At 39.7% G+C, this 21942-nt stretch overlaps 1 gene segment (V, D, J or C); it reads right to left on the reverse strand.

Moving 5' to 3' along the window:
- Positions 1-14887, reverse strand: part of LOC101143562 (immunoglobulin heavy constant mu-like) — a 352381-nt gene extending 337494 nt beyond the window's left edge. Inside the window, 2 exon segments of the C gene segment in view lie at positions 14340-14664; positions 14770-14887. Of these exon segments, the coding sequence occupies positions 14340-14664; positions 14770-14845 (401 nt within the window).
- Positions 14888-21942: the final 7055 nt, after the last annotated feature.

The raw sequence follows: 21942 nt of genomic DNA on the forward strand, positions 1-21942 counted from the left end.
TTCAACTGATAGTAATTTCATTTATTGATCATTTTTTACATTTTATTTTATTTTATTTGAGACGCAGTCTTGCTCTGTCACCCAGGCTAGAGTGCAGTGGCGTGATCTCGGCTCATTGCAACCTCCGCCTCCTGGGTTCAAGCAATTCTCCTGCCTCAGCCTCCCGAGTAGCTGGGCTTACAGGTGCCTGCCACTGCGTCTGGTTAATTTTTGTATTTTTAGTAGATGGGGTTTCACCATGTTGGCCAGGCTGGTCTCAAACTCCTGACCTCATGATCCACCTGCTTTGACCTCCCAAAGTGCTGGGATTACAAGCGTGAGCCGCCATGCCAGGTCTAAATTTTAATTTTAAGATCATTGGTCAACTGTTAATTATTTTATATTTTTAATTTTTTTGTTTGTACATTTATTTGTATAAATTTAAGGGCTATGAGTGCAACTTTTGCACATGGATATATTCCATTGTGGTCTTGGCTTTTAGGGTACTATCACCCAAATAATGTACATTGTACCCACTAGGTAATGTCTCCTCATGCTCCCACCTTCCACCTCCCACCTCCCATCCTTCTAAGTCTCCAGTGTCCATCATTTCTCTCTCCATATCCTTGTGGACACGTTGTTACCTCCCACTTATAAATAATAATGTGTGACATGTGACTTTCTGTTTATGAGTTAGTTCACTAATTATATTGTCCCCAGTTCTAGGCGTCTTGCTGCAAAAGACACAGTTTCATTTATTATTGTGGTTGACTAGTAATGAATTGTGCATACGTGCTATGTTCTTTTATAAAATCATCTGTTGGTGGACACTCAGGTTGACATGCGTGTTATTAAGAATAGTTTTGTGGTAAACATAGAAGCATGGATATCTTTTTGAAGTAATGATTTACTTTCCTTTGGGTAGTTACCCCGTAGTGGGATTGCTGGATCAAATGGCAGTTCTATTTCCAGTTTTTTAGGAAGACTCCATACCATTTTCCATAGAGGTTGTCCTCATCCACATCCTCATCTAGAGTGTCGATGAGTTCCTGTTACTTTCCATCCTCACCAACATCTGATACTTTAGAGTTTTTAATAACAGTCACTGTGGCTTTTGTAAGATAATATCTTATTGTAGTTTTAATTTGCATTTCCCTAATGGTTAGTGATGTTGAGCATTGTTTATGTATTTATTATCCATTTGTATGTGTTCTTTGGAAATGTCTACTTATGTCCTTTGCTCATTTTAATAGGGTTATTTGGTTCTTCTTCCTGTTGTTGTTGTTGTATAGTTTAATTCCTTGTAAATTCTTCATATTAGTTCCTTGTCACAGGCAAGGTGTGCAAAAATTTTCTGTCATTTTGCAACTTGCCTGTTCACTCTGTTGCTGTGAAATATCTCTTTAGGTTAATTAAGTCTCATTTGCCTATTTTTCTCTTGGGTGTGCTTTTGGGGTGTTAGTCATAAATTCTTTACCTCGGCCAATGCCCAGAAGAGTTGTCCTGGTATTTTATTTGAGTACTTTTATATTTTGAGGTCTTATATCTAAGTCTTTAATTCATTTTGTGTTGAGTAAGTATGTATGTGTTGAGGGTAGGGGTCTAGTTTTGTTCTTCTACATGTTCATTTCCAATTTCCCCGGCACCATTTATTGAATGGGGTGTCCTTTTTCTGGTGTATATTTTTGTTAATTTTTGTTAAGTTTGTCAAAGATCGTTTGGCTATAGATTGTGTGGCTCGATTCTGGGTTCTGTAAAATGTACCCAAGAGCCTTGATTCTCCTGAGGCCTCAGTACTGACCTGCTGACAGTTAGAACTCTGTTGACTCAGTGGTGTTTCTATGAATGTAGTGACTCATTGTCATGGTGTGGTTTTCCTAAAATTGTGGACAATTCTGTTTTAATGTTCAAACGTGTGCTAAAAATTTCACAATAAATGTGTTTGTGAATTTTCCGTTTCATTTCCACATTACTCCTCGGACTTACTGAGATGGGTTTGTGATGTCAAGATGAGGCATTTTTTGTTCCAGGTGTTGGATTTCTTACTTATCTGGGTATTTATGGGCTCCCTGTGTGGAAATAAGCCTCATCCATCACACCTACCTTATGGAATTTTTAGAAATTTATTTGTGCACTGCCACTGTGAGACATTCCATGATGATGACACATTTCATCTATTTTATTGTTTCATAAAATTACTAGTGTACCTTCCACTCTAGAAGAGAAGATGCTATCTGGATTTTCATAATTCCTCCTGCTCTCTTATCTCCACATTCTTCTTCGACACCATTTCTGCAGTTTAAGAATGACATATGCTATTGACATTTGTATTTGGTCCCTTAAAGTGATATGAACCTAAGGAACTGGTGGCCACATATCAGTGATGCATCTGGCACAGGTGATAGGAACCTTTCATGCTGAATCTTGTCAAACTGGATACGGCCTCGGCTGTGTCCTGTTGAATTAGGCATAGAATAGAAAGCTTCATTGCCAAAGAAAAAAGTAGGGGGTAAAATGGGTGGTACGTCTCCAGCAAATACAATGCATAGGAAAACAAATTGCCATATGCTTTAAGCCTCCACTGTAATCTTCTCTGAAACATTCTTTTTCCTTCTCAGCTTATTCGAGCAGCAGAATCAGCTCCAAGGCTGCAGGCAGAGGCACCGCTCCTGAGGCACGGCTAGGCCCAGCTCCCATCTCAAAGGGCTCATGCAGCCCTACACACAGGGCTTGCTGGTTGCTCCCAAGCCCAAGCCTCTGTTGGGTGGTTTCTTCCTCAAGATTTTAGAAACAGGCTTTCTGATCTGTTGAAATAAAGGCAGTGGTCTGATGGTTTCTAAATAAATTTAAAGCTTATTTTTCTCCCTTCCAGAAGAATCGTGGACATTTGCAGCCAAGTAACTCTATTATTCCAGGCCATTAAATCTGAAAAATCTAACAGTTTTCATCAAATTTGTCTCAGGTCAATTCTCATTCATTAAAACCTGACATGTTTCTTTTCATAGAGTATCTTAAGCTTCTTACTGAGTGATATTTGAGCCGTATACTCAGTGTTCTTTGTAGAACACAGTTTCTGATTTTTGCAATATGGATAGGTTGAGAATTTTCTAAGCCCTCAGCTTTTGTATTCTTTTTCTTTTATTTTTTTTTCTGATTTTAATTTATCTACCTCACTTATTTTAAGCACTCAGGAGGAACCAAGCAAAATATCTTCAACACTTTACTTAGAACTATTCTCAGCTACTCACAATTTCTCACTACTCACAGCTTCTCTTTCACTAAATATTGTATCACTGCCCAGCCAAGTTTTTTTTAAAAAACTTTATGATAAGGATGACTATTGCTCCATTTTCCAAACCACTCATTTCTGTCTATCAGCATGACCCTCAATATGCAAATTTCTTCATATATGTCAAAGGTACCCATCCTTTTACACATAACCCAATTCCAAGCTACTTTCACAATGTTCAAATAATTGTAACATCAGATTTACTCTTCTTAACCCCAAATTTTCTTTCGTCAGTTTAAGCTGCCTTTACAAACTGTCATACTTGGTGACTCATGAAACACTAATTTTATTTCATTTGTCAGTGCTGTGAACTCCAAGATCAAGATGCTGACAAGATAGGTTTAGTTTGAGGCTTCTACTTTTGGCTCAGAGCAGCCATCATGTTGTTACTTGTTCACAGGATCTTTTCATTTAGGGCATGTGTGTGTGTGAGAGAGAAAGAAAGAGAGAGAAATAGAGAGAGAGAAGTAGAGAGAGAGAGACTGTCTGGTGTCTTTACTTATGAGGTCAGTAATTTCATTCTGATGTTTCACCCTCATCATCTCCTTTAAAATTCAGTACTTTCTTTCTTATAGAAATTCCTTACTTGCTATAAAGGTATTCCTGGGGATGAGAAATTTATAAAAAATAAATTCTAATTTGGCTGACGGTTTTGAAGGCTGTACAGGAAGTGTGGTTCTGCTATCTGCTTCTGGTGAGGGCTTCAGAAACCTAATATTTATGGTAAAAGGCACAGGGGAAGCAGGAGTATCACATGGTGAGCAGGGGCAAGAAGGAAAGGGGGAGATCCAAGTCTCTCTTAAACATCAGATCCTGAGTGATCTAACTATGTGAGAACTCACTCATCACCAAGTGGATGGCGCTAAGCCACTCATGAGGAATCCGCCCCCGTAACGCAAAACCCCAACCAACATTGGGGATAACAGTCAAACATGAGATTTTGAATGGACATATGTAGAAGCCACATAACTCTTATCACCCAAAATCTTATATCTTTCTCAACTGCAAAATGGAATCATTTTCTTCCCAATACCTACCCCTCGAAATCTACCCCTTAAATCGGAACTTGTTTCACCATTAACTTAAAGTCCAAAGTCTTGTCTGAGATTCATGCCCACATTTCTTCCATCTGTGAGCCTGTAAAATTAGAAAGAACTTATTTACGTCAAAGGTACGATGTTGGTGCAGATATTGGGTAAACATCTCCATTTTAAAAGAGAGAAATTTGCCAAATGAATGAGTAACAGGCTCTATGCAAGCCTAAAACCTAGCAGGACAGGCGTTCGATCTTAAGCCTCCAAAGTGACCAATGACTCCACATCTTGCAGCCGGTGCAAGTTATGGGCTTGCAAGGCTGAGAGCAAAACCGCTTATGTGGCTTTTCTCGGTGCAGCCAACACGGCTGCTGTCACAGTTTAGAGTTGAGTGCCTACAGCGTTTCTAGGCTTGGGGCACATGCTGCTATTGGACCTTCCATTCTGGGTTCTAGAGGCCAGTGGCCTTCTTTCCACAGCTCCACTACACAGTGTTCTTGTGGGGATCTCTTTTGGGGGATTTAACTCTTCATTTCACCTCAGCATTGCCCTGGAAAAATTACTCTGTGTGTACTCTGACCCTGAGGTAGGCTCATTTCTGGCACCTAGCCTTTCTCACACATCCTCTGAAATCTAGAGGCCAGCCACCAAGCCATGTTGACTCTTGCATACTGTGCAAACCCAGGCTTTATGCCACATGGAAGCCACCAAGGATTACAGCTTGCACCGTCAGACGTGGTGAACCGAGCTGTACCTTTGAGCCCTGGCTGGTCTCACCCCAAAAACATTCTCTGCTCCTATACCTAAGCCTGTAATGAGAGAATTGGCCTCAAAGATTTCTGAATTGACTTCAAGACTATTTTCCTATTGTTTCGGATTACCACAATCAGCTCCTTTTTAGTCAAGCTAATCTTTCTAGCAAGCGGTTGCTTCACAGTGTAACTGGATTATTTCTTTACCAGAGAACCAGGCTGTACATTTCCTAAACTTCCATGTTCCACTTCTCTTTTAAATAGAAGTTCCAACTTTAAGTCATTTATTTCCTTCTGCACCTGATTTTAGACTGTTAGAAGCAGGCAGACTCCATCTTGAATGCTTTGCTACTGACAATTTTTTTTTCTGTCAGATACCCTAAGTCGTCACTCATAAGTTCAAACTTGCTCAGATCCCCAGGACATGAACATAATGCAGTCAAGTGATTTGCTTGACAGGCGATCTTCACTTCACTTCCCTATAACTCTCTCATTTACATTTGAGGCATTCTCTGCCTTGACTTCACTGTCCATATTTATTTCATCATTTTGGTCAAACCATTTACCCAGTCTCTAAAACGTTCCCAACTGTTCTTTATCTTCCTGCCTTTTTCTGAGCTCTCCAAACCCTCCAAATCCCTGCCGGTTATCCTGTTCCAAAGCTGCCTCCATATTTTCATGTATTTTTTATAGCGATGGTCCACTTCTTGATACCAATTTTCTGTGTTACTGTGTCCTTGCATTGCTAGGAAAGAGTACCTGAGGCTGGATAATTTATAAATAAAACAGGTTTCATTTTGGCTCTCCATTTGCTAGGCTTTACAATAAGCGTGGTGCCAGCATCGGCTTTGTGAGGGCCTCAGAAAGTTTATAACCATTGCGGAAGGCAAAGAGGCAGCAGGCACACAGGTGCATTACATGACAAGAGCAGGGGCAAGAGAAGAGGTGGAGGAGGCTCCAGACTTTTCTAAACAACCAGATTTCATGTGAACTAACAGAAAATTCACTCATCACCACATGGATTGCATAGGCCATTCTTGAGGGATCTGTCTCTATTATCCAATACCTCCCACCAGGCCCCACCTCCAGCATTGGTGATTACATTTCAACATGACCTTGGGAGAGGACAAATATTCAAACTCTATCACTTTCAAAAGTCTCGTTTCCAAATACTGTAACATTGCAGGTTGGGAATTATACTTATGACTTTGGGGAGGGCACCATTAGGTCCATAGCCGGGCTCCTTGAGAGAAGAACACTAGGGCTGTGATTTTCTTGTAAGACTGGTCTACTTTGCATGCAGGTGGCCTTTGAGGATAAAATGGGATACAAAGGGAAAAATGTGTCATCCTGCTGCCTTTTAGCATTAGCTGTTATTGATGAGAAATCAGCTGTTGATAGAATTATCTTGTATATGAGAAGTTGTTTTTCTCTCACTGCCTTCAAGATTTTCTCAGTAGTTTTTCTGTAAAATATTTTATTATAATGTGTTTTGTTGAGGATCTCTTATAACTTATTTTACCTTGAGTTTGTTGAGCTAGTCATACTTCAATGTGTATGTTAGTATTTATCATAAAAATCATGGAATTATCTGTCATTATATTATGGCATATTTTTGTGACATATTTCTTTCTCTCTTCTCATGCTAGTATTCACACTAAGCATATGTTGATTCATCTAGCAGGGTCACCTTTTATGTTAAGCTTATTTCATTTTATTGCAATTTTCACTATTCTTTGAATATAGCATATCTACTAATATATATCTAAGTGTGCTTTTTCTTTCTTTTTAGGTTCAAATATACTGCTTATCACCTCTGACATATAGTTTTGAATTACTGTATTTTTAATTTTAGAGTGTCTATAACTTTCTTTCAAAAACCCTCTCTCATTGTTGATATTAGCTTTTTGGTGAGATACTGTCATCATACCTTCCTTAACTTTTCTAGGCATAATATTCCTTTGTGATTTGTGTGTTTTTATAATAATTGTTTTGAAGTCTCTGTTTGTTAAGTCCAAAATCTGTACCATCTCAAAGACAGTTTGTGTTTTCTGGAAATTTTCCTGTACATTCGTGACGTTATTTTTTTCTTTGTGTGTCTCATAATTATTTTCTGAATGACAGTTAGGTAACATAATTCAGAAACTCTGAATAGTGATCACCCAAAATGCTCTGGTGTATTGGTAAAAACAATGGCTCTATTTATTTCTTAAGTCCCTTAGTTTGTCTATTTCAGTGACGTCTCTTTCCCCGACACTATTGAAGGGTTGATGTCTTCATTCCCAGGTGCAGTTCCAGATGTACACACGGTTTCCATAAAAAGCCTGACGCTCGGCAGTGCAGCCTTTGCCAGCTTCACTGTCTGATGTCTCTGTTTGGGTGTCTGTATCTCTTCATATGTCATCCAAGTGTTACACTGCGCTCACAGCAGGCATGGTGACACTGTTGTGTCATCCATTAATCCACAGTGTTACACAATTAAATTTGGGCTTCATTTCAGGGGCAGTTTTTGAACTTTGTCCTGACCCCAAAATGTTATTTATTTTACTAAACGGGGTCTAGCTACGTTTTCAGGTTGGCCTTGAAATCCTGGGCTCAAGTGTTATTCTCACATCAGACTCCCAAGTGGATGGAACCACAGGCAGTGCCACAGTGCCCGGCTCATTATTCCTAAATTATGATTTTTCTCCTCCTGTCTGCTGAAATGAGTGGATTCCTGTTTAACGTGTTGCTCTCATGAAGCCACCAGCTTTCTATTAATAACTTACCATAAATATTTATAATATTTTAGAAAAAACCTAGGGTTGAAATTATTCTCCTTTTACTGCAAATAAAGTCACATCCATTAGAGATAGCTATGTATCTCTGTTTCTTTGCCCTCTCTCTGCCACTGTAAAAATTTTACAGCCTCTGCCTTGGTGCAGAAGAAAGGGTTCATCTGTGTCAGAGGGACACTCCTGCTTTAAGTACAGGAAACTGCATGGGAGGGGTGGACTCTTACAGTCTCTTTGTGCCTCACCCAGAAAGCTCTCCAGATCCTCTGCCCTACAGGTGAGCTGGGTGGGAATAATTGGGGTTCTTCTATTCTTGGCCTATAACACATAGCATGGAATCTCTGTCTCATAAGTGGAACTAGATGAAGAAAGGCATCCATGAAATCACAGACTGGAATTCACTCTCAACCACAGAGATCTGACACCACGGCCTCAACTGCGATCTGGGGGAGAGGAAGGACTCTCTGCTTGTCAGTTCAGCCAGAGATCAAGCTTCTGTCATCCTGAGCTGGAAAGGAGAGGGTGATGCTCGTCTCTCAAGTATTGTGGGCCCTCACTGCCCTAGCTGAGACTTGATGTTTTAGCTGCTGTAAGAGAATAGTCTGGGTGGTTCAGATCAAACATAAATGTATTTGTCACAATTCTGAAGGTCAGCAAGTGCAAGGCCAACATGCTTTGAAACTGGTATCTGGTGAGAACCTACTTTCTCCTTCACAGGTGACCATCTTTCTACTTTTCCCTCACCTGGTGGAAGAGGAGAGGGAGCTTTCTGGAGTCTCTAACAGGGGCACTGATTCCATTCATGAGGGTGGATGGGGCCTAGTCATCTTCCAAAGGTGACCCATTCACTTACCAACGGCCCCACCTCGTAACACCATCACATTGGGGTTAGAATTCCAACATATGCCTGAGGGGGAAATAAACATTCAGTCTATAGCAGCACACTTTATCAATCAATGATTTTTATTTACTGTGCATCCTTAGAATAATTTGAATTGATTTTATATGTTTGGGTTATTACAATTTTTATCAGACATTGTTGTTTCATCGGAAAGCTGAGGACTCTGGTAATAACACTTAGCTTAGGGCTCTAGTAATATCAGTTTCATAATAATAATAAGCTTTCATAATAATATTATAATAATTATATAATATTATAATTAATAATAATTAGTATTAATAATAATAAGCTTACAATAATAATTAGCTTTCATAATAATAATCAGTTTTCATCAGAAAGCTGAGGGCTTTGGTACTACCACTCTGGTAATAACTCTATTCATATACTTTTTTGAAGCTTCCTCATTAGGGCCATAAGCATTTCAAATGTTGTTCTCTGAAATCATTTGCCATGGTGGAATAAAATGTTCCCCTCATAAGTATTATTATTTGCTCAGAAATACACTTTTTATATTTTAATGTAGCCAACCCACCTTTCCTTTATTTGACTTTGTTATGGTGTCTTTCTGTATGTTTTAAAGTTTGTAAGTGTATATTCATATATTTACCATGGCTTTGGATTTTAGGGAGAGCTTCCTGTAGCAGGGTGTGTTCTCACGTACAACTTTCGCTGCTTCCCACACACTGATCTGCACTCTGTCAAGTCTGGGTGTTCCTCCTGCCATCTATGGGGTTCACTCTCTGACAGTTTTCTGCAATCCACTTGCTATCCTGTGGTATCCACACTTCTTGGCCTACGTGGGTTTCCAGCTCCATTTTATTAATGCTAAATCCACATGGTTTCCACTCCAGCACTGTAGCCTGGCAACACCTTTAAGGAAGTATCTGAGCCTGCATTCACCAGAGGGCTCCTTATGCTTATTTCCTCTCTCTCTTAGTAATCACTGTCTTTGTTGAGTGGTGTCAAGCATCTTAAAATCGTGATTAAGAAATTTCACTGTGCTTTCCAGTAATTTCTGGTAGAAGATACATCTGGTTTCTGTAGCTAAACCTTGTTTGAAAGTGATCATCTTGCACATAAAAATTAGAATATATTTTATGATGTCCACCAACATTTATCCTGGAATACATGTAGATATTAAAAAATTCAACACTAAATCCCAGGAGACATTATAAAATATATATATATATATATCCTGATATTTCATATATATATCATACCTAATATTATATATATATGCACATACATATGTGAAGTATTTGGTAGAATTAATGTCATATATATATATACCATGTATCACTTACTATATATTATATACATAGTTATATATAATATAGTTATATATATTGTATTTGGTAGATTGATCTATGTATCTATCTATCTATCTATCTATCTATCTATCTACCTATCTATCTATCTCACACTTTTCCTACACCTCTCATAAAATGGATATTGACTTGATTTATAAATTAACTGGATAATAACAACACCGGTGCTATTTATTTTTCTGATACTTCACTAATAACTTATGAATTGACCAATTCTCACCTAGAAATTCTGACATGGTTTGGCTCTGTGTTCTCACCCAAAGCTAATATTGAATTGTAAACCCCAAGTGTCAGGCGAGGGGTCTGGTGAGAGGTGATTAGATTGTGGGAGTGGTTTCCTCCATGCTGTTCTCCTGATAGAGTTCTCAGGAGATTGGGTTGTCTGATAAGTTTCCGGCTCTTTATCCTGCTTCTCCTTCTCTCTCTCTCTCTCTCCATCCTGCTGCCTTGTGAAGAAGGGACTTGCTTCCCCTTCACCTTCCACCATAATTGTAAGTTTCCTGAGGCTCCCCAGCCATGCAGAACTGTGAGTCCATTAAACCTCTTTCCTTTATGAATTACCCGGTCTCAGGTGATGTCTTTACAGCAGTGTGAGAAAGAAATAATACAGACCCTTTTGTATGAAATGTAATTTTTTAATTAAATAAACATTTTTACCATGAGATAAAACAGTCTTCGTGGTGACTGACTATGCATGTTGATTTTGACAGGAGAACCATCAGGTTGTAGATGACGGCATTCTCAGAAAAAATGACCCAGGTTCAAGGAGTTAATGGCAGAGTCATATTTACCTCGTTTTGCTCTGGAACAAGAAAGTTAGGAGTTACAGATTTTATATACATACATTTATATATATATATATATATATATATATATATATATAAAACCTGTAACTCCTTTCTTATATATACAGATTATATATATATAATCTGTATATATAATGTATACAGATAGATATAATCTGTATATATATACAGATTATATCTATCTCTCTATATATATAGTGGATAGTCTACTTATATATATACATATAGTGGGTGATATACTTAGGCTTGGATGCTCTTAAGCAAAAGAAAACAACCCAAGATTCTAGTCAGAGGTTCTCTGGCTGTTTCCTCGCTGCACCTGCTCCTAAATGGTGCTCTGCCTTGAGTGAGTTCTGAGCATCTCCTGCTGGTCCTCATGATGCCCATGCAGTCCAAATAAAGGGATGGGGTTGGGGAATCTGCTTTTGAGACACCCAGTGCTATGTCTGGCTCCTGGCCAGGAATTCTGCCAAGCCTGGGGGCTGCTCCTTGGATGTCTCCTGTGTGACCTCGCCTGTGCACTGAGCATCCTCACAACAAGGTGACAGGTTCATCATCACAGACATTACTGAAGGCAATTTTCAGCAAATCTAATTGTAGTTTGATGATATAATTCAGAAATCATGTTCATTTGGGTGTGACTGACATATCCCCACACAACAAACACACACACTACATGGACATTCATTTACATTTCCCCAAAACTAGACACATTTTGTATTATTCCTGATGAGTTCATAAACTTCTGAGATTTGAATCAGAGTCTAAAACATAACATTTTCTATAACCGAATTTACAAATGAATAAGATGAGAAAATGGGGTCAGAAAAATCAAGATTGAGTTATTACCGCAGTCTAATGGTGGTAAGTTACATAATGAAGCTGCGATGAGATAGGCTTCTGAGTGCTCTAATTGTTAAACTCTCAATTACAGCTGACCAGTAATCTCTGGCCATGGGTAAGCTAGAGGTTCCCCACGTGGGAAAGCTCTCTGACTCCATAAAACTTCACTGGGCTTCTCTGCAGGCTGTGAGCTGAGCAGACTCCTACCCCAGATTCTGCAGTCAGGCAAATCTCTGCTTTTTCCCGGGGACACAAGAGATAGTGTGGATAAGGGCCAGACAGGCTCTACTCAAGCTCTCTGCACACGGAGAAAAACCAATGAAAGTGGAAAATGCATGTTCTTGATTCATTGAACAATATCTATGAAAAATGCAACTCTGTGTCAGCATATCATGCAGAATTACAAATGAATGCAATTAAAATAACTGTGAAAATTATAATTGTTTGCAGGCTCACATTTGTTCATGTATTTTCCAATAAAACACAGTAAATGCAGGTGTTCTTTATAGAAATCCAAAACAGTGTGTTGTCCCTGAGGATGCACCTCCCTGCCTTTTCCTACAGGCAGCAAAATGCAGGTGGGTCAGGTTCCCAGCAGCTGCTTTCTGACATCTGTGGCATGGCGGGTGCTGAGGCCCATGTCCTGTGGTCTACTCTAATGAAAGGACTGACTCCGCAGGGATTCCTAAGCAGAGTCATTATTTCTGGGAGTCATGGGGATCCCCTGAGAGGCAGCACTGACTTGCACAAGACTCAATTATATTTTGCCCCTCCCTTGCACAGCACAGAAATATAGGGACCTTCCACCCAATCCAGCTTCCCTCTCTCCTTCACTCAGGGACAGGCTTCCACCATGTGCCATCAGCTTCCCAGCCTCATTCCACCCCCTGTGCATTTTCTCTCAAAGGGATGAATGTATTTCTCACAACGGATGGATTATTCATGAGTACTCTAGGCAATTCCTGAAGATAAGGGTTCCTCCCCTCCTTTTTAGACCATGCAGGGAAACTTCCTGATGTTACCATGACATGTGTAAACCGTCATGGCACTAGGGGGAGTGTCTTTTAGCATGTTAAGGCAATACAATAAGCATATAATGAGCAGTGAGGATGAACAGTGGTCACTTTCGTGACTGTCTTGGTTTTGGTGGGCTGTGGCCAGCTTCTTTACTGTAACCTTCATCAGCAAGGTCTTTATGACCCGGATCTTGTGCAGACCTGCTATCTCATCCTGTGACTAAGAACGCCTTAGCTTACTGGGAACGTAGCCCAGCAGGTCTCAGTCTTATTTTCCCTAGCCCCTATTCAAGATGAAGCTGTTCTTATTCAAAAGCTTCTGACATAACAACAATGTAGCAAAAGTATTTATAATATGAGCACGACTATATTGCCAAATATATAAAATATTATAATGGCAACAATTAATTTTATGTGTCACCTTGACTAGACCACAGTCTCATCTACTCAATCACACACTAGCTTAGGTGTTGCTCCCATGGCATAACACAGGTGTTAGTGGAGCCTCCCATTATTTTTCCTAAGTCACGAAGAGTGTTCTAGATAACCTAGGTGGGGCTGATTCAATCAGGGCATAATAGAAGACGATGGGACTCCATGGTGGACGGCAGATGCAGGTCTTCCCAGGAATTCCAGCCTGTCTTTCCTGAAGGCCAGCAGTATTGACCTTAGGCTGCCTAGCCAGACCCTACTATTGTTACCCAGAGCTCACAGCACAATGGAGTGTCCATCCTCAGCTCTCCTCAAAGTCACAGGTGAGAGTCCAAACTCTGTGACAGTGTGAGAAGCACAAGATCAGCTCTACATCAGTATCCCATTGGAGAAAACTAGTATTATTCCCTTCATGACTAATGTCCACTTCATCTTCCAAACGTCCCCGTTCACAGACGACAACAGGAGAGTCCAGGCAATGGTGAGTGAGAAAGTCCCCGTAGCCTACCCAGTTCCTGCAGACCCGAGCCCTGGAATTTAGACTACAGAAAACACATCCTCTGTTTTCAGGGAAGAGAAGAAAGGGAATTGTGAGAATCAAGTATGCAGAGAAGGAAAATGGATTAGCAGAAAGGGGGTCAAGTGAATCAGTCTGAGTCAGATGTACACAGTTTTACAAGATGAGGGGGGACTGCTGTGAAAACCATCAGGCTTTAAGGACCCTGACCCTGGGTGAGCCTGTCTCTTGGCTCCCATCAGAGCTCAAAGCCCGTTCTAATCAGAGATTCCCGTGGAGGTCGCTGCCCTGAGTCTAACTGGCAAACACTCTTCGGGTTCCCCTGAGATTCCTCGGAACTTTCATCCTGCTGACCACAGAAGGATCATCTGCCCCCAAAGTGACACTGTGGCTTCTGTGGAGGTGAGGGTGTGTCCTCCTATTACAAAAACAAAGAAACAAAAAGGACAAAAAAGTTTTCCATTTAGAGACATGAAATGTTAGTATAGAATTGTAAATCTGGAGAAGTTCCTGGGGAAATTTGACGATGAGGTCGCCCCAGACCGCGACAGGAAGCCAGCCCTCAGCAGCACCTGCACCTGCCCTGGAGACAGCCCCGTGCACAGTGTCCTGTCACCCCCTGGTGGTCGCGGGGACCCCTGCAGGGAGGTTTGTGTCTGGGCTCACACTGACTTCCCCTCACTGTGTCTCTCGCACAGTAATACACGGCCGTGTCCTCGGCTCTCAGGCTGTTCATTTGCAGATACAGTGAGTTCTTGGCGTTGTCTCTGGAGATGGTGAATCGGCCCTTCACTGAGTCCGCGTAGTATATGTAACTACTACTACTACTAATGTATGAAACCCACTCCAGCCCCTTCCCTGGAGCCTGGCGGACCCAGCTCATCCAATAGCTACTAAAGGTGAATCCAGAGGCTGCACAGGAGAGTCTCAGGGACCCCCCAGGCTGGACCAAGCCTCCCCCAGACTCCACCAGCTGCACGTCACACTGGACACCTGCAAACACAGAGACATCCTGGTCAGAAACTGTCACACATATCCACCGTTTCTCTCACTCATGTCCACACACACACTCAATCTCTCTACTTTTCCGTGATTCACCTTCTAAAATAGCAACAAGGAAAACCCAGCGGAGCCCCAATTCCATGGTGAGTCCTCGGTGCTCAGTGCTGATCATCAAGTGGAAAGGCCTTGGAATCCCAGGGCTAAGGCTCCTCTCTCAGCTGCAGGGTCAGGGTTCGGTTGGTTTTCATCAGTAGAGGGAGGGCCCTATTTGCATGTTTCCTACCATATAACAAGCTCTAGGGTGGGACGCTTGAGGAGTAGGCTGTACCCAGATAATAAGACGGTGCCCTGCAGATGCTTGCTGATAATGATGGTATTTGGAAAATATGCTGTCTTATGAAATTGTGCTGTGATAAACATTTTGCCCTGATCACCCTATTTCATCGGTAAATATTTGTGTAAATTATGCTCTGTAGGAATCAGTATTTTCTCCTTTTACAGAAGTGGAAGTAAACCCACAAGTGGAGGGGGCTCTGTATGCATCCAGGAGCTCCTGTCTGGGATGAGTGAACGCTGGTATCTGGCCCTTTGCTCCTCGTCACTGGCTCTGACATCCCCCTCAACCAACTCCAGAACAAACCTGGATGTGCCCGGTGTGGTTTTCAGAAGCCACTTTCTGTAATAAGAGCATGGGTGATGTTGCTACCCTCCAGCACTCACCTGAAAATATGGAGAGAACTAGGGTCCAGACACACTAATTTTCAGATACTTCTGACATTTAACATATGTTTGTATCTTTCTATTACTCCGTGCTTGTCTAAATTTCCATTTGCCTGTAATACATTTTATGTGGCTTAATTGAAAGATAATAAACTTCACATATTTAAAATGTACAATTAATAAACGTGATGTAACTGTCATCATTATCAAGAAAGGGGACAAATGAATTCTTCTCAACACTTCCTCTTATTCTGCTGTATTCCTCCTCCTCTCCCCTTCCCTTCTACCATTTCCCCCAGCAACTACTGATCCTCATTATTTTACTTCAGATGCATTTTTTATTCATCAGCATTTATAAAAATGAAATGACATAGTATATATTCTTATTTGTTTGGCATATTTTACTCAATATAAATACTTAGATATTTTATGCTGTTCTGTGTGTCAGGCATTTATTTATTATACTTCATGGGTAGTATTCCATTGAACACATTTACCAGCATTTGTTTTTCTGTTAAGCAGCTTAACAGTATTTGCACTCTTTTATGACACTGGGTCTTACCAAAAACATCTGCAACTCAGTTTTGAAACGTACATAGATGAGGAATATATTCTACTTACTTTTACAATAACAACATCAGCAATATCAGGTAAACAGAGAAAATGGGATTTTGCAAATTTTAAACAATACTTTAAATACTTGAAGTTTTAAGAAAAACATCAAATCTGAAATGCAGGGAGAGGCAAGTTCTTGTAGGCAGTAACAAGTCCAGGATATGAGCTGAACTGGGAAGAGTCTGGCATGTAAAATGTAGGCTACTACAAGAGAAAAACACACATATATATATTGGATTGCTTGAAGTCAAGTGTGGTAAAGGTGTTGTATGAATTTCTCAGGGACCACATACTGAAGAGCTTTCCTATCCTCTTGAATCACTTTTCCCAATAATGTGGGGAGTCACAAAAATCTTTCCGTGCCAATGTGTCTGTCTGTGAGAGAAAAAGAACCCACACTCTGAAATGCATTCAGACTCACCTCCTTTATCCCCATTGCAGAACTAAGAAATTACTCTGCAGGGGCAAGCCACCAAAACCAGGATCTTAGGGGCACTGGGACAATCCCTTAGAAACTGAGATGGAAAAAGAGGTCTTTACTTAAGTTCCATTGAGAAGTACCTCCCCCCTTCATACTGAATCAGAGCCTTAATCTATGGGTCAGGTCAGCAAATCTGGAAGATGATAACACCAAAAGAGAACGTTGGAGCTGTGGGAGGGAACAACTGGGGAAAACAAGAGGACTCCACAGCAGGGAAAACAGCAAGAACACACAGACCAACAGCTCATCTGGAGGAAGTTCAGAAACAATGGAAAGCTCACACCCAGACTCAGGATCACAATACGGACCCATGAAAGGTCAGAAAATATCCATTTATTCTATTATCCCTTTATTCTAAATATCCCTTTATTCTAAATATTCCTTTATTCTATGACAATTTTACAATTGTCAGTTGAATATAACATCTTAACCCCCCTGAAGGAACTGAAGGAGATTCTCTGGAGGAGGGAACAGGTGAAGAGACAAAGACAAGCAGGAAAGAAAAACAAGGTATCACTGGAGGATCTGAAGCCTCTGGTGGACACAGAAGAACAGACTTCAACTCTGACGTCCACTGCAAAAGTAAACGTCAAATGTAGCTCTGAGAAGGTTCAGACATTCCCACAATAAAGGCCTGGCAGTGATAAAGTGTGGTCAAATACAGGCAGAAAATGCATAAAATGAAATAATAAGCCAATATCAACTGTCTGACCCAACATGTCTGGTTATCAACAACAATTATTACCTATATTAATGAGAAATACTAAAGTCACGATAAACAAATGTTCAGAATGAGATTTGTAAATGATACAGATATTAGAAATATCTGATTAAACAAGATATGTAAAGTAACTATAATTCATATGTAAAAATCTCTTAAAGGAACTGTGGACCTAATACAGGACTATGTAGGGAACTGAGAGATATAAATATTAAGAAAGAATCAAATGGAAGTGCATAAGGAACCAAAAGCAATGCAGTATAAACATTGAGCAAACTTTGGGCACACCCCTCAGTAGAGCTGGCTCAGCTTTTAAATGAAACCATGCACTTAAATTGTCTCTAGAAAATTCACAATGTAAATTGCAAAGGAATGGAGAGTGAAGAAACTAAACATTAATATCAAAAAGTGTAGTATATGTATATTTTAATTCTGAAAAGGAGAAATTGCAGATACAGAGAAAGTATTTGAAAAAGTAATGGCTAAGAATGTTCCCAATTTTTTGAACCACACTGAACTACAGATCCTAGAATCAGAGAACCCCTAGCAGAGGAAACACAAACAGACACAGACACACACACTACACATCCACCATGGACAGCGTGGTTACAAGAAAAAGCTCACACATCACACACCACACACACATTTCCTCAACTTTATTCCTTTTACTTAGCTGTTTTAAAGTTATTTTTATTTATAGTATTAAGTAGAAGTCTAAATTTAAAATATATTATTCTTTGCATAAGTCTGTCTATACTTAACCATGATCAAATACACAGTTTGGTGCAAAAGAATGTAACTATTTTGTTAGGAATTTCACTATTTCAAATAAAAATGTTATATTTTCCTGGCTCTGTGTTGACTCATTTGTAATGTATGCAAATAAAATCTTTTTTAATTAAAGGATTTTTTAAGCTGGCAGATAATGATTGTTTATATTTATGGGGTACATTGTGATATTTCAATACATCTGTGCAACGTGGTTTGACCAAATCAGAACAACGAGCTAATTCATCAGCTCAGACATTAACATTTCTTTGCTTGGTAGCATACAAAATTCTCTCTTCTGGCTACTTGTAAACATAAAGTGTATAATATATTGTTAACTGTAGTCACCCTTCTGTACTGTAGGGCACTAGAGCGTATCCCACCTCTCTACCTGTAATTGTGCATTTGTTAACAACCACTTCTTATCTCTCGGTGTCCACCCATTTCCGATATTTCATAACCACTACTCTACTACTTCCTTCTAGAAGATGAACTTTCTTAAACTTGCACATAACATTGAGAAAATGAGGTATTTTTTTTTTCTGTGTCTGGCTTGTTTCACTCAACACAACGGAGCCCAGTTCCATCCATGTTGTTTCAAACAGCAGAATTTCATTTTTAAGGCTGAATAATATTCCATTGTGTAAATATACCCCGTTTTATTTACCCATTCATGTGTTGATGGACACATACATTAATTTCGTATCGTAATTGTGTTTAGGGCTGCAATAAACATGGGTCGACAGGTATCTCTTCAATATTAGTTTTTCCTTTTAATTACATATATATATATATACACACACATACACTCAGCAGTTGCATTGCTGATTTATATGGTAGTTGTCTTTTTTTTCCCATGATGGCTGTACTAATTTACATTTCCACAAGTGGTCTATAAAAGTGTTCATTTCTATGCAACCTGGCCAGCTTTTGTTTTCCTTATGTTATCTTTCTGCTAACAGACTTTCCAGCAAAGATTAAGGAAAAGATAGCTCATTGTGTATTTGCATTTTCCTGATATTAGTTATTTCTAGCAGTATATGTATGTATATATCCCTATCGATCTATCTATCCTTTGCACGTCTTCCTCTGAGAGATGTTTATCCATGTTATTCGCCCATTATTAATCATATTGTTATTTGCAGTTCAGTTGAGTTTATGTGCTTGATAGTAATCCCTTGTCATATGAGTAGTTTTCAATATTGTCTATCATCTGCAGGTTCTCTCCTCCTTCAACTGTTTTCTTTACTGTGCTGGAGGTAAACTTCCTTGATAGAACCAGGACAGGTGGTCTGAGGTGCTGCAGGACATTGGAGGGGAAGAGATGGACCCCATATCCAGAACCATGTGAGCTTTTACTCACCATGTGGTTTGTTCTCTGAGTTTATGGTATGAACAGATGCAGAAGAGTTCGTCAAGGGCTTCTGGGGGTTGAAGAATTTTAAGGGAGAATGATACATCTTATTAGTCAAATAAATAAAAATCTCATAATTGTGTATATGTACTTGTGAGTGGGGGTCACTCAGCAGTGTGTGTTCATCCCCTGAAAAGAGAAAAATATGTCTCCTGTGGAAAGAAGACATAGCTTTTGACATATGTGGTTATTATTGATGACAACTGAGCCTGGATACTAGATCATGTTATAATGCTAGTGGGAAGATTCAATAGAAGAAAGAATGTCATAGCAACAAAAAATGAAGCATCAAAGATTTAAATGAAATGACTTTGAATATTACTGGTAATGAACACACCAAGAAAAATCAATTACTATAACCAGAAGAATAATTCATGATCGCCCATGGGATTCATGCTGAGATGATATAAAATTTCCATTAAATGGCTCATCACCACCCTCACAAAATGGTTCAGAAAAGAAATTAAGAACAGTGTGACCTTACAGACAGTGGAGGCCAAACATTTGGGAGAGAGAGAGTCTGTGTTGGAATTGTGAGAAGTAGAAACCTGAACTCTGCAGAGAAGCAGCAGTCATCAAAGGCAGTGCTGAGTCCACTTGAATTTAGTGGTGAATACAGTGATGATGGGTTTCTCTGCCCTCATTCAGTTTTTGCTCCCAATATGCTCTTGGAAGCTCAGTTGTGAACATTTGGAATCTACCTAAATCTCAATCACACCAAGCAATTTTTCACTGAAGAAAGAGGTAACAATTTGGGGGAAATTAAATTTAGGATATAAATATTAGTTTTTGAAACCTCAATGTCACTCTCCAGTAACTTATATCATAAAATACTCAGCCTCATCAATGGAGTCCTCTTATCCTGTCAGGGATGAGTGTCCATGTGGGCAGGAGGTGCAGTCATGGAGGCCGGGGAGATGGTCTGTCCAGGCTTTCCTGGTCCTTCAGAGGAGAAGTGCAGACTCGTCTCCTCCCCTAGTCCTACCAATTTTCATATGTGTGTGTGGACCTTGAGAATGTCATTGCCATATCTCTACATAATAGGAGTCAAATGGGGCATGAAGTTGATATGCTGGGTGTATCATTGTTGAATTGGGAAAAGAAATTACCTGCATACATGAACTGTTCCATTATCCAGGCCTGGAGCCTCTCACATCTAGGCTTTGCATTTTATTAGTGATTTTCTGTGTTGTTTAGTCCATTCAAATGTTCTTTTTAAGTTTCTACTGAAATTGACTCACATAATAATCTAGAGGCACAAAGATTAAAGAATGACTTATTTGGAAATTAACCTAGGTTCCAGGTGGGGTCATAGTTAGTTTGTGGTGATAGTGAGACAGGGAGAAGCATGGCTGGAAACTGACTGTGCTAAAAAATGCTTCATGTTAATAGAGGAGACCCTGTACACACAAGAGATTTAGACACTCCCACTGAGAACCTCGACCTAATATTATTTCTTATGACTTGTACCTCAATAGTACAACTCTAGGTTAATGACTAAAATTGCTCTTACTAATGTAAGATTTCCTTTACAACACAGTCCTCTATCTGATATAAAATCAGCCCAGATGGCAGAAGTGATTGTATTTATTAGAACTTTGTAATTTGTCAAATTAGGAAATAAACACCTTTTGGCACAGTACATGGCTTTGGGGTGCTTTGTAAACAAAAGAGCATCTCATAGGTTCCAGAACACTCACCAAAATGGGCAAGTTAGGGGACTCTTAGAGGCACTCCTATATCCCAGATTCTGGGCAAATATAAAGGTGGAAGTCAACACAAAAAGAGGTAACACTGAAGCTACGAGAACTGCCATGCCAGATCATATCCTCAGAAGACAAAACTGCTGAGAGAGACATGGGTGTTATCAAAAATATCAGTGCTTAGCTGACGATCTTAAATACAAATGAATGAAAAAACATCATTATCAACTTTGCTTAGATAATTTGTGCCAGATTATTTCAAATGAAATTTGTTGCATTTCAACTCTATAATTTATAGACAAACTGGTTATCAGATTAAATAAACACTTTGAGGAAACAGCAGAGATTAATTCTTGATGAGGAGTGACGAGTTAGCCACAAAATCCTGGAAGTACCCTAACACTGGGACTTAGACAGAAACCAAGTCACAGGGCCCTTTGGACACCTTTGGGTAAATTTTCCTCAATTTCTACCCTTAAGGGGATGTGAATGTATTTTATTTATCATCCATCTGTGCTCTCCGTGTCTTGAAATAATTCCTTGAGAAAAGGCTACAGCTCTTTCAGTTGATTAAAAGCTTCTGTATTTTGTGTTTTTAGCCTGTAACCTGCCAGGGTTTGCATGAACTGAGTGAAGCACACCCATGAAAGTATTATAAAGTGATTAGGTGAGGCATGGCTGATAGTAAAGGACAACATTGTGAAAACCTCCTACAATCTTCCACATAAGTTTAAAAGAATGGTCTTCTTACATTAAAATTATCATAATTTTAATAAACCCTGGAACTCCCTTGGACAAATGTACTGATACTGACCCTGTGGCATTATGGTCCTCTACCTCAAGGATG

The sequence above is a fragment of the Gorilla gorilla genome, chromosome 15 (genome assembly GCF_029281585.2).
Source record: "Gorilla gorilla gorilla isolate KB3781 chromosome 15, NHGRI_mGorGor1-v2.1_pri, whole genome shotgun sequence".
In the NCBI taxonomy this organism is placed as follows: Eukaryota; Metazoa; Chordata; class Mammalia; order Primates; family Hominidae; genus Gorilla; species Gorilla gorilla.